At 39.1% G+C, this 13,803-nt stretch overlaps 1 protein-coding gene across 1 annotated transcript; it reads right to left on the reverse strand.

Annotated features, from left to right (window-relative positions):
* Nucleotides 1–2,370: 2,370 nt before the first annotated feature.
* On the reverse strand, nt 2,371–13,528 carry LOC109915801 (methylsterol monooxygenase 1-like). Its single transcript, XM_020515479.2, has 5 exons — nt 13,168–13,528; nt 8,730–8,878; nt 7,545–7,671; nt 5,769–5,923; nt 2,371–3,625 (listed from the first exon to the last, which is right to left on the reverse strand). The coding sequence occupies exons 1-5, from the start codon at nt 13,516–13,518 to the stop codon at nt 3,421–3,423; spliced, it is 987 nt and encodes a 328-aa protein (XP_020371068.2). The 5' UTR covers nt 13,519–13,528; the 3' UTR covers nt 2,371–3,420.
* Nucleotides 13,529–13,803: the final 275 nt, after the last annotated feature.

The following is a 13,803-nucleotide window of genomic DNA, read 5'->3' on the forward strand; positions in this document are numbered from 1 at the left end:
GAGGAGTAAATATGAGGTTAGAATGGAAAACAGTTTTAATGTGGAAGTAACCAGGCTAAAAGGAATCTAATCAGGGGACACCAGAGGAGAAGCTGACAAGTGGTCTCAATGAATGCTGGTAGGGAGGTAAGGGGAAACAATATCGCAGACAAAGAAAATTGGTCAATAAATAAATAAGCACTCCCTTGCATGTCACCAAGGTTCACAGCCTCCAGTATAAACCAGAAACAGGCCGGTAGGTGATCTAACAGTTGAGGTACAGTAACTGGCAACACTAAATCACAGGAAGATGTGCAAAAATACAAAGATGTGGAACCTGACTGGTAACTAAGGGCACTTGTAATGTTTACAGAGTGAAATTTTTTTTAAAAATTCAAATTAAGATGGGGCCATGTTAAACTAAACCCAAAATAATCAGAGTAATTATGACTAAACAAAAAAATGTACATCACACTGATCTCAATAAGAAATAAAAGTTCAAGCAAAAACATTGCTGCAGAGCCACCTGCTGGCCAAGCCATGCTTTTCACGTGATCAATATTAAATATCATGGCCCAGTTAGCCACTATTCCAGTATAAATGGGAATTGCACACAAGGACCCGAAGGAATTGCAGCAGGCTCTGAAGAAATTGCCTAGGAATTTGAAGATTCTGCTAGACAAATCTCCTACGTCTTGAACCCTCTGAAAGAATCCATTTTAAAATCAAAGAATTCAGTGGATTGAGTAAATACTTACTCATCAAATGCATAGTTTAACTCCAGAGTAACTATTCAAGTGAGCCCATATTTATCTCACACACCCCAAATTACATCTCCTCCACCTCAACCCCAATCCAGAAACCACCCAGGCAGCCAAAACTCCTCGTCCAACCCCAGACTGAACATGAACTCCCTTTTACCCCCTAAGCCCCTGAATCCCTTATTACCTGCTGGACCTAGCTTACCTTGTGGCTCTTCCCACCCTCCCCCACCAAGGCATGACATCCCCTCCTACACCAGACCCAAATTTTTTCACCCATCCTGACTTGCCCTATGCACTCCGTCGCTTACCTGCTCCCAACCCCTTGCATCCTAATCACTGCCCACTTAGCATCTTACTCAACTGGCACCCTCACTGCTATTCATCTAGCATCTTACACTTGGCATCATGCCCCAGCTGGCAATCTACTGATCCATCACCCTGATATCACACTTTTCTGAGATATTTAGCCAGTTTTTGATAGTTGTTGTCAGATGTTATCAGGACTTTCACAGTTCAGAATACAGCAAACATTTTTTTTAAAAAACAAAAATTAATTCACGGGACATGGAAACCACTGGCCAGGCCAGGATTTATTGCCCATCCCTAATCTGCAGTCGAGAGTCAATCACATTGCTGTGGATGGAGTCATATGTAGGCAAGATTGGGTAAGGATAGCAGATTCCCTCCCCTAAAAAGGACACTAGCAAATCGGATGGGGTTTTCCAACAGCAACAATGGTTACATAGTCATCATTAAACTCTTAATTCTAGATTTTTATAGAATTCAAATTCCACCGTCTGCCATGACAGGATTTGAATCAGGGTACCCTGAACATTATCCGAGTCTCTGGATTAATTACCGCTAGGCCATCGTCTCCCCTGATTGCTATAAAAATTGGGTATGGGTTTATCTTCCTCTGACAGTTCTGAGCTATGGAAGAACTGTCAGAATGGAAGTATTTCTGAATAAGTCCCAATTGGAATCTCTTCTCATAAGATGATGTTCCAGACTGGCAATCTACATTGTCACTCCTTGGAAACTCCCAACCATTCGCTTTAGCAGTTGTTTATTTCACACCAGAAATAGCCAATGCATTCCACCTTCAAGGCTAACAGATACACAAGTAGGTGATGTAAACATTTGTTAAAATGAGAAATTTCATTAGGGTAAGAGGAGTCGACAAGGGTCCTCAATGAAATTTCAAATGGAATACAGTGATCCATACGTTCCTTGACGATGCAACTGGTGGAAATGGCAACACAAATGCTGACACCAGAACTGTACTCACACTTTGCTATCATTTATTGACTTAAGTCTTAACTCCAGAATGGCTAGAGAATTTGTAGAGCTATTGAAATCTTAAATATTTGTATCAAGCCATGGGTTAAATATTCACAGCAATTGTCAAAAATGAGATTTTCTACCAATAAACCATTCAATCCCCATATGGGAAATTTCCCAACTGTTGTTGATCATTCCACACAACAACTATCTCATAATGTTGGACCACTCTCCATACTGGTTGTCATAGAAACGTAAGGAAAAACTATTTATGCAATGCATAAATATGTTAATACAGTGGCTTATTATTCCACAAACAAAATCAGTCTCAATTTATAATGCAGAATTAAATTTCCTTTGTTTGTTCATCTATTGTCTTTATTCTTATACATCAGTGCATAATAAATGCAGACACAACGAAATATGCATACATCTCAAGAACAAATAAAATGAACAAATTCCTGACCTTCAGTGCCTTTTTTAACCAAAAAACAAAAATGAGAAAGGCACCAACAAAATACAGATAATAAAACTTGTAATGTATTTTGGCATTCAAATGATATTCCAATTTGCAGACTACTTCCAAACCATAAAGGAAAACGCTGAACCACTTACTGGTAATAAGAACTTAAACTTCATGAAATATTTCTTTAACAATTTGTTTTATCCCAAACTATTAGATGCAAATATGAAAAATTACATACTAATTCCGTCAAGTCTTGGGATGTAATCAAGGGGTTTAATGTAATCAAGGTTCATTAAAATACTGACAAGAAAATCATCTTAGATAATATATATTTACCAAGAAATTGAAAATAATGGATTGAAATCACCCAGAACATAGACAAAACCTAAAAATTTCTGCAAATTAATCCAGTTTAAGGAAAGTTTTCTCTCATACCTAGATGGCTAATTCTTAAGGGTCATGTACAAATCTGTGAAAGATGTTGTCTGTATTCACCAGATTTATAAATGATGATGAGTCAAACTGATCCAAAATAATGCAATAGCTGTTACAAAGACAAGCTTTAAGTCACATTATAATGCATTATTATATAGTGGGTACACTATGCACACGGCTTGCAATACGAGAAAAGCAGTTCAAATTGTGTCCCTTTTACTGTCACACTGTAAACATTTTGTTTTGGTGAATTTGCAGAAGTGATAGCTGGTCAAATATGAAAGATGTCAACTCCTTGGATTTCAGGTGGAATTCCTCCCAACTCTCAGAAGTTTCTGAGCTCGAGAGATTAAATTGCTGGTGCAACATAGCTGATGAAAAATTCTAGCACAGCCTAAATAATCTCCCTTACAGCAAGAGATGACCTGGGGACACCTCTATCCTTAATTGAAAACTTAGAGAAAGTTCAAGGGTGTGAGATACACTTGTTGGGCTTCAGTTTATCTTATCTTCTAGTTTTTCTTTGCTGGCAAACTTTGCATTGTAAGCATTAAACTGGGAATCTGTTCCAAAGATTTTATCCCAGTAGGTAAAGGTTGAAGCATAATTTCCAATAAAGTTCATGTGATGAAAATCATGAAAACGAGCTCCAGCATAAAATGGAATCAGATGTAAGGGATTCACAGGGATATCATAACCACTGGAGACAAGAAATGCAAGATATTATTAAAAGGCCATTAATACACAAGGTATCAATATTGCAAACAAAAGCTATGAAATGGCCCAGATTTTGCAGTCAGCAGTATAGTGGAAATGTTCATTGCTAACTGAATCAAGTGGTTCAACCCTAGCTTAATTGTAAGGGGCAATTTGTTTTCTCAAGTTCAGAATGATTCCAACAGCAAAGTTAATGCAGCAGCCTAGCAATGGCTCATTGTCAGCAAAGCCAAGCCCTGTTATGGCATTACAAGCTGAAGATAGGTCTTTTGAGGTATGTGTTCGGCTTAGTGACAGGCAAATTAATTTCTTAATTGATGGTAGCAATACAACTGTGTTTAAAGTTAAACCACAGCAATGGCCACCAAACACCCTAGTGCATCCAACCCACTAATACCAGAAAGAGCATGTGACAGCTCAGCACAGGACATGAATCTGTGCACCCCTCACTGCACATCTCCGTGTCAGAGAGAGAGAGAGAGAGAGCTGAAGGACCAGGAGGGAGTGTTGCTGCCGAGTGTTTGTCAGAACACGTTCTGGCCTGCTAGGAGCAGTCCTAAAACAAATGTATGGTAAAGATTTATTGTAACTGCTGGAGCAAATTAACCCAGACTCCTAATTGACAGGTCCTATAGCTGCAACATTCACTGCTAATAGGCCAAGATCCAGGCCATTCTTTCATTTAAAATAAATTTTCAATCTTAAAGTACAATTTTGAAGAACAGATAACGTTTTTTAAAAAACGTGATGTGGTAACACATTTAACCAAAGGCGGGAAAGATCATGGGAAAACCTGGCTGGTGTCAAATCTCCTAACAACACTACATGAGCACCAAACCACATCAAGTGGTGCTCCTGAAGAAAACGTCTCATTGCCACCCAACATCTGAAGGGAAATTAGGAAAAGGCAACAAATACATTGCAAGCCACACTCACTTGCCATGAAATGAGTTTTTAAAAAAATGTCCAGACAAGGGATTTTTCCATAGTCTCAAAGAATTGAAGGAATGAATTAACATAGATTGAGAATAGTGCACAATTAACTGTCAAAAAACAAAGAGAGTAAGGACAAACAGGACACTTTCAGGATGACAAGGTGCAGCTAGTGCAGTACCACAAGATTGCGTGTTGGGTCTCGGCTACTCACGATGCACATCTTAAGTGAGGCGACCAAGTATAATATACCCAAAACAAAGAAAACCAAAGAACCACGGATGCTGGAAATCAGAACCAAAAATGGAAATTGCTGGAACACTGTAACAGGCCTGCGACAGAAGATGCAAACATAGTGGCATGTTAAATTAGCAGGCAACTTGAAGCTCAGGGTTATTTTTCCGGACAATGGTGTTTTGCAAGCCGGTCACCCAGCCTGCTTTTTGTCTCCCCAGTTTAGGGGAGACCACACTGAGCAGTGAAACCAGGAGACTAGATTGAGTGAATTACAGATAAAATAATCACTTCACCTAGATGGTGCGGTTGGTAAGGAGGGAGGAGGTAAGCAGGCAGATATGACACCTTCTGCAATTGCACGGAAAGGTGCCAGTGGGGTGAGAGGTGGTGTTGGGAATGGAAGAGGAATGCACCAGAGTGCCCCAAAGAGAACTGTCCCTGCAGAATACCGACAAGGGTGGAGAGAGGAAATGTGTGCCTGGTCGTGGCATTCAGCTGGAGGTGACAGAAATAGTGGCTTACAACACTTTGGATGTGGAGGCTGGTGGGGTGACAAGTGCCAACCAGGGGGGCACTATCATTGTTATGGAAGGGAAGGGGTGAGGGCAGAAGTGCAGGAGATGGGCAAACACTGCTACGAGCCCTGTTGACCACAGTACATCCATCACATCTGTTCTGAGGATGCCACCTTCTGCAGGGGGGCCTCAAATGTCCACCTTCTTCCTCAACCAAGCATTCTCCACTAGCCCACTCACCTCTCCCTCCCAACTTCGCCTTCAGCACAAACACCACTTTTTCATAGCTGCTAACAGTTCTGATGAGGAGTCATCAGACCCAAAACATTAACTCTGCTTTCTTCCCACAGATACGGCCAGACCTGCTGAGTTTCTCCAGCAATTTCTGTTTTTGTTTTAATCAGCCAAACCGGTCTCACCTCACAATGTATTCAGACCTACCTGTGGACATCAATAGTTTCCAGTAGGCGGAAAGCAACCCAAGCCCACAGCAGTATCACATGGTTACAGAAAATCATGATTCCAATGAAGAAGCCTGCTCCAAGGATAATGGTTTCCAATGGATGAGCATATTCGGCTTGCATGCCAAATGGGGACTAGAAGAAAGCAATTCGATTGATACAGTTTGGTAAATTTGCATTTTTAGTACTGAAGAAAATGAAAAAGGATCATTTGTCTCATTAACCTCATTCCCTTAAATCTAAGTCATCAAGGAAATGCTCTGAAACACCTTTTGACTCGAGGGCAGATCTTGCCAAGTTTTTCTCATCCATTTGCATATTTATCTCTGTAAAACTAACAATTCGATTTCTGTGCATGATGTGGCTTTTATGCCACTGTGTTGGTGTCCCTACCTCTAGGTCAGGAGAGGCACCTTGAAGTCCCAAACACGATGTGATCACTATGGAGGTGCATCAAAACACATCCAAATGGTGATAAAAGAAACAGGTTTCACGAAGGATGCTTACTACCGTGGTTGTATGTGCTTAGATGTGCACATACGTATGAACATGCATATAATTGTCACGAAGTCTGACATATCTTGAAACATTTTTGCATATGTCTTTGTGATTTTGCACTGATACATCAAGTACCTGAAGTCCAATTGTTTTACACAGATTACTTGATTGACAATGGAGTCAAATGTTATGGGGGTACAGGGGGAAGTGGAACAGCAGCTTTATCAGCCATGATCTTATTGATTGGTAGGAAAAGCTCAAATGGATTACTCCTGCTCCTAATTCTTACATTCTGTGTCTTTTAGCAAATTAGGAAGATGCATATGACTTCAGTGCAATAGTATGAAAGAAAACCTTGAAAAGTAAAGCTTCTTGAAAAGGGGTTTCACGGTCGTAATATCAAGATTAAACAAGGAGGCCAGTTTCTCAGACAGACATAAGAATTGACATTGTTACCCAATACTCACTTTGCTGTACTCTAGAAACTGGCAAATTCATTCACTAACCAATCATTTCTTCCACAGTTGCGCAAAACCGATATCACTAGGTGACCTTAATAATACCGTACAGTTGAAAGCTAGTAAAAATGGTTATACATGTAACAAAAGACTGGTTTAGTCACATTTTAAACTAAATGCAGAAGAGTGTTTGCAAGTGGACAATGAGCATCTTAAAAACACTTTTTAGCTTTATATAGTTATAAAATGGACTTTTCCCACACTAATTTGCAAATGTTATAGTTGACCTCAAACAAGAGGGTGTTGCTTTTATTAAATTAAATCTTTTCTGAAACTATCTTTAAAACCAAAAAAGTCGGCTCACCAAATTCTCAAGGGCAACTAGGAACAATCAATAAAGACTGTATCAATGATGACCATTAATAGGAAAGGAAATTTAAGAATGCAGAGATTTTTGTGCCTTGTTAAAGATTTCAGTTCCAAGAACTGAATTACATGTTTTAAATTTAGAAACACAACCACACAGAATTACTTGAGGAATTTAACAAGATTAACAAAGCACTGATGAACCAGTGTCAATTAGTAAATCTTGCAAACTGAAGTCCAACATTAAAAAGAAACAAGAAGTTGCACAAATTCAAATTAGTAAAACTAAATTTTTGAAAATGCCCCATTGCAGCCTTAGAGTTACAGGGAACATTCTGAATATTAAGAGGACAATTTACTCTCACCTTTAGGTAAACTCTGCAAGTCAAGGAGTATGGAATTGCAGAAAATAAAACAGTATGCTTGGAACTAACCGTGAAATCATGGTGCACCTTGTGAATATATTTGTAGATTCTCCGGTGATGTAACAATCTGTGCAAGAAATAGTGCCAGGTATCCTCAACAACCGCACAACCAAGGCACTGAGCAAGCAGCATGTACCTGGAGATTCACAGGATATAGTTAGAAGCATATGCTCCAGTCAACATAAAATCCCATATTATTTAAATGGATAGAGCCACAGACAATAAACAAAAGTTTAGAAGTAGTGTGTAAAAACAAATTTTAAGCAACAAGTGATTATACTTCAACTACTGTGGTAAAAACGGTCATCTCAAATCCAAAATCAATTTTTTTTTTTTTAAAAATGTAATATACATAAATGTTTAGTCTGAGTGAAACATAGTTGTTTGGAATGCAAGGTGGTTAACTTCAGAAAATGGCCCTTCTGCTGAACATTTGGGTGCAGTGCAGCCCATCCTTGAAGGAAAACAAAATTAACCTGAACAAAATCCATCTGCAATTTCACCACCTCATACACTTCGTAAGACTTTCGAAGAATTTATTTTTAGATGCTGTGACTGTGTCACAAAGAAAAACAGGTAAAACAAGATTTTGTTTGCAACTTTTTTCAACAATCTGTCTCATTTCTACAAAAATTAAAATCTTTGCTAATCTTTGTTCTAAGGTGCTTAAAAAGATAGATTTATTTGCAATTAATTGCCAAATTTTGCTCCCCTGGTGGCACACTAATGTCACAGCCAGAAGGTGGAGTTTCCTGTACCATACCCGATACCTGAGGAAGTAATACTGACAGAGAGCATAACACATCATTGCATGTGCTGGTTTACCAAATGGGAGTTTAAACCGAGGGCCCACCTATCTCTCTGGTCAACAGAAAAAAAAACTTACGGCACTATTTAAAGCAGAGCTGGGTATTTCTTTTTTGTGTCATAGCCATCAATCAGAATAATTCAAACACAGCACCTGGACATTATTTTCATTGCTGTTTCTGGTCCTAGCTGTGTGTAAATTGGTTGCCACGTTTTCCTACATTACAATTAATACAATTCAATATTCAATTAGCTGTAAAGTTCTTCAGGATGTTCTGTGGACATAAGGTAAGCATTCGAATAAAAACATCAATTTTAACTTCAAATAGAAATTATACAACTAAAACAAACTGCCTCCCCAAAAAAGTACAGCAAGTACAATAGTACCATCTTGGCATAGAGTCCCAAGTGTAAGGGATGTTAAAGAATTCAGTGAAATAATAAGTGCCACAGATCATGGGAAACTGGATACAGAAATGATTGAAGAGCAGCACTTTGAAACATTTCCATTGTTTTTCCCACGTTTCTGGCTTGTCCTAGAAAGGAAAGAAACAGATGTTGATGTGATTTAAATCACAAAAAGTCTTTTATGAAGAAACACTTACATTAAAAAAAAATTTAAAAACACAATCTTTAATGACTGCTTGCCGCTTGCATCCAATAGCAAAGTTCAAATGCACAGTAGGTAACAATAGCATCTGACAAAATAGACAGCACATAAAACTTCCAGTATTACATTCACAACACTGAGTTATTATCCTCACCAGAGTTTTCAAAAGACATTGCTCATTGAGCTTACAGCAAGTCGATACCATAATTTTATTTACATACATTATAAAATACACACACATACAGTCGACATTAATGTTCCATTTGATTTCATGTTTGAACATTAAAAAAAGTGAAAAGTTATGCAAGGACAATAGATAACTTATCTGTACAGACCTCCACAGCAAACAGCCACCAAAGCTCGCTGCCATTTTCACAACATCACAAGTCAAAAAAGAAGATATTAAGCAGCATGCCAGAATGGATATCAAGATGATAAATGGATTTCAATATTACTGATACACGCATAGGAAGACAATATGGGCCAAATGGTGGCAGATGGGACTGGATCAGTTTCGGATATTTGATTGGCATGGATGAGTTGAGCAGAAGGCTTTAGTTCTGTGCTGTATACCTCTATGACTCCATAAATCTGAGATGTTACATTGGAGTAGTTAAAGAAGGGCCACATGTTTCTTGGAAAATTAAAGGTCATTTTTGGCGAGGGTGAGGGGGAGCGGTGGATGAAGGTGAAAGGAGAGATAAGCAATCTTGTAGTACAGAATTATAATAATAGTAGCATCACAGTTAACAAGGCCACACAACGCAAACACTATCTAGAAAGGAATACCTGACCTGAAAATCTGATCAGTCAGATTAAACTTATTTGGAACCTCATTAGGAGTACCATTTTAAAGTTCAGGATCCCATATTACAAACAGGAATAAAATTTACAGAAAGTTTTATATGTACAGTAATGGTTACTACATTACTAGACTAGTACACCAGAGAGCTGAACTAATAACCCAGAGTTAGCAAATTCAAATCTTATCCTGAAAATGGAGGGATTTAAATTCAGCTATTCATCTTAAATAAAAAAAAAACTGGAATCAATAATGGTGACAATCAAATGACTGGATTATCATATGAAGCCAATCGCTTCAACAAAGTTCTTTACAGGAGAAAATCTGGCTCCATCGCTCAAACACATCTAACCATCATGGGCTTTTCATTCCACTATTTCTGGCTGTGTCTTTTGCCTCTTAGGATCTGCAATTCCCTCTTTAAATACCTCTCCTTTCCAATTAAAACCTTGTTCTGTGACTAAATTTTTAATTACCTTTCTCCATATCACAAAATTAAATATATGTAGCTGTTTGTTCGTACAGAACTTGATTATTACTGAAAAAAAAAGACACAGCTTGTTAAAGCTTCGTTTTCCATTCATCAGAACACTTGCAAGAATTACCAATGAAAAGGGAAACCGAGAGGAGAGTGCAGTTTAGTTGGCAAGTGGACTTTGGTCAAGGTGCTGCCATGGGGAGGTACTGCTGTATACACCAGTTAACCAAACTTTGTTTGCATTTAAAATGACGCATTTGACTCTGCTTCGTCAGCAATATGCATGTGTGTTTTTCTGTTTGCAAAGAACAGCACATTGAATTAGTATGTGTAATATAGGACTTGCATTTCAATAGCACTAATGTGCTCATTACCTCATTTGACATTGCTAGTCTACTCACCACCTACCATTGAAGTAGGCCATTAATTTTGTACTATAGTGTCATATCATAGCTATCTGGACAAGCCATGATTTTGTGAAGAAGCATCCATCAAACTTAGCAACAGTGGAGTTCAGTTTTAATGACACCCACATGCCCAGATATATGGTGCTTTCATGTGAACACCCTCAGGCCAGCTTTTGCAACATTCTTATTGGGTTCCATAAGAAATATGTCTTTGATGGAATGGCACTTAACCTCCTAGGCTTTGTATTTTTCTGACATCCAATAATACGCTAGCCATATTTGACCCACAACTGCATGTAAAAATTTCCCTTCACATCTTACTGGGCTCTATCCTGCACTTCAAATTTACCTTCAAGATTGAGCAGTCTCATAAGCTCACTTTTCTGTTCATGCTAGTTAAGTCTCAATTATTGTCCACTGCAAGTGTACATTCACTAGTCAACATACACATTGGGAAGCTAACAGTTCCAAACATTAAGATTGGCCTTATTGGTAACCTGGTAAAAAGGTCTTGATCCGTTTGCAAGCTTGTCCCTGAAATGAGACACATCAGGGCCATCCTGCAAGAAAATAACTGCCTTGATTAAAGTATTTATTGCTGTATATTGTGCAAACTCATGAATTCACTCAAGGCCACCACTTGAAAAGTGGGCAGTGTACTTTGAATTACACTGGAGGTATCTCAAAAGCTTGTGCAATAAGTGAGGCTAGCTGTTTCCCACTATTATGCAGTAGCCAAACAACTGGTCCTAACCACTAACAACATGCTGCATTCAAGCTGAAAAGACATTCTGTCTATCACAGAAATGAGTAATGCTGTATATGAATTTTGGTGCTATACTTGATTTAAAAAAGCTATATGGCAATTATGCACTGTAGATTTAATTTAATAAATACTTGATACATAAATCCAATTGTTTTATTACTAATGAAAATTGTGTATATTAGAAGTTACATTCTTCAGGACACAGGAATTCATGTAAATTGTTCTGCTGCAAAAAAATTTTACACAGGAATCTATTCCAAAAATCATACACATGGCAGGAGACAATGGGTTAACCACTGCTGGCTGATGTTGAACCTGCATCTCTGCAAACTGTATTGGTCTGTGTTGATCAGACCTCCTTGACAGAATGCTAAAAAGTTATTTAAATCATAAAACAAAATCAAAATGGGCCAACCGAAACTAATGGACATGCATATGTGACAAGGATGGTATAAATAATCAGCTTGGATTTCTGTCCAGTGTCTAAAATCTGTACAGGAAGTGAGTGGAGCCTAATCAGCCAGGTCAGACCTACATCACTGACATATATAGTATAAGTATAAAGTAGACCGCAGTCAGCAAGACCTGGGTTCAAGTCCCACCTGTTCCAAAGGTGTGTCACAGCATATCTAGCCAGGTTGATTGCAAAATACCTACTTTCTAATTATGTTCAGAAATTTCAACTATAGACAGGGAAGCTCTTGTGGAACTGCGATAGTGTCTGTAACTCTGAGCCAAGTTCACTAGAGATGTATCATGACCTCAAACAGTTTGCTTGAAAAAAAAATCTATCATAGTCTGTGGGCTAAGTAATTCCTGGTTTTGCTCTGACATATATTCCCTCAATTCTAGGTCACAGACTTCAAAAGAGGGAAAAAGCATAAAAACACAATGATAGCACACCTCCCTACATACACCAGGAAGAAAATAAATTATGTACATGAAATACCTATTAAATACACCATGTGACAATGGACTAAAATCAACCAAAACTAAGCTTCTAATTAGTCAGAGCTGTACAGCATGGAAACAGACCCTTCAGTTCAACTTGTCCATGCCAACCACGGATCCTAAAATTAATCTAGTCCCATTTGCCAGCATTTGCCCCATATCCCTTTAAACCCTTCCTATTCAAATACCCATCCAGATGCCTTTTAAATGTTGCAATTGTACCAGCCTCCACCATTTCCTCTGGCTCATTCCACACACACACACACAATACCCTCTGCATGAAGAAGTTGCCTCTTAGGTCTCGCAAATCTTTTCCCCCCTCACCTTAAACCTATGCCGTCTAGTTTTGGACTCCCCCACTTGTCTATTCACCCTATCCATGTAGCCAGTTTTTCTTGGTGAAGGGAAAAATTTGAAAATCATTACACTGAACTAATTTTATCATGACGCCAGAATTACATAATTTTCAATATACATGACAGTTTATTACTAAGTTTATATAGCAGAGATGTATGTACGTACATAACACAAATTATATTGCACCACTATCTTCCCAGCAGGACAGAAAAAAAGACAGGCAGCAGAAATGTGCATGTTTGGACAAACAAAAAACACAGCAACCACAGATAATTCTCTCAATGGTTTTAAGCAATTATATTCCTCATTTGCTTTCGATGAGAGTTTCTTTCGAAGGGAGTAAATATCCTTACATGGCAAAGTCTCTTTAAAAGGAGTAAAAAGAGCGTCGTGTTGAGCAATAGCAGAAACGTCGTAACCAAGTCTCCTACGGCCCCCGAACCTTTTTACCTACCTGCTGGATTTTATACTTCTGCATGTAAGGTATGAATTGAAAGATAAACCCAGGCAGACAAAAAAGGAAATAGACGAGTTCGTGAACAAGTAGCGAGCCCCATGTTGCAATCTGAAACTTGGTGTAATTGCTCAGCATGTAGTCCCAGGCGCTACGGAAAGGTCCTCGGAGCGGGTTCGCAGGAAGCATCGAGTCGACATAGTCAACAGCCAGGTAGGCTGAGCTCAGGATCGCTCCAGCAGTGACATTCATCGCTGATGGTGCTGGTTGTGGTGGTAGTAATGGTCTGAGCGCGAAGGCGCCGGACACTGCTCCCAGAGCGCGTGCCCCACCGCCCAGCTGTGTGGACATTCCGTCCCATCAGCTGTTACCGCGAGCTCCGCCGCCCATTGGCCGCCTGCGGAACATCAGGAGGCAACACCACCCGCTGATTGGCCGACCGGGTGGACTGATGTCGCGCGAGACGGCAGGCCGTAACAAATAGAGAAAAGACAGAGGCTCCCCAAGCAGAACATGGTCAATAGGAGATAGTAGGAACTGCAGATGCTGGAGAATCTGAGATAACAAGGTGTAGAGCTGGATGAACACAGCAAGCCAAGCAGCATCATAGGAGCAGGAAGGCTGACGTTTCGGGCC

The sequence above is a fragment of the Rhincodon typus genome, unplaced genomic scaffold (assembly GCF_021869965.1).
Source record: "Rhincodon typus isolate 14 unplaced genomic scaffold, sRhiTyp1.1 hic_rhity00001188, whole genome shotgun sequence".
NCBI classification, from domain to species: domain Eukaryota; kingdom Metazoa; phylum Chordata; class Chondrichthyes; order Orectolobiformes; family Rhincodontidae; genus Rhincodon; species Rhincodon typus.

Excerpts from the sequence above, each read along its gene's own strand:
- LOC109915801 (XM_020515479.2), bottom strand. The coding sequence starts at position 13,518 with ATGTCCACACAGCTGGGCGGTGGGGCACGCGCTCTGGGAGCAGTGTCC. Across the intron at positions 7,672-8,729 it reads TGGGACTCTATGCCAAGATG|GTACATGCTGCTTGCTCAGT; the intron begins GTACTATTGTAC and ends GTGAATCTCCAG. Across the intron at positions 3,626-5,768 it reads GAAACTATTGATGTCCACAG|TGGTTATGATATCCCTGTGA; the intron begins GTAGGTCTGAAT and ends TCTTGTCTCCAG.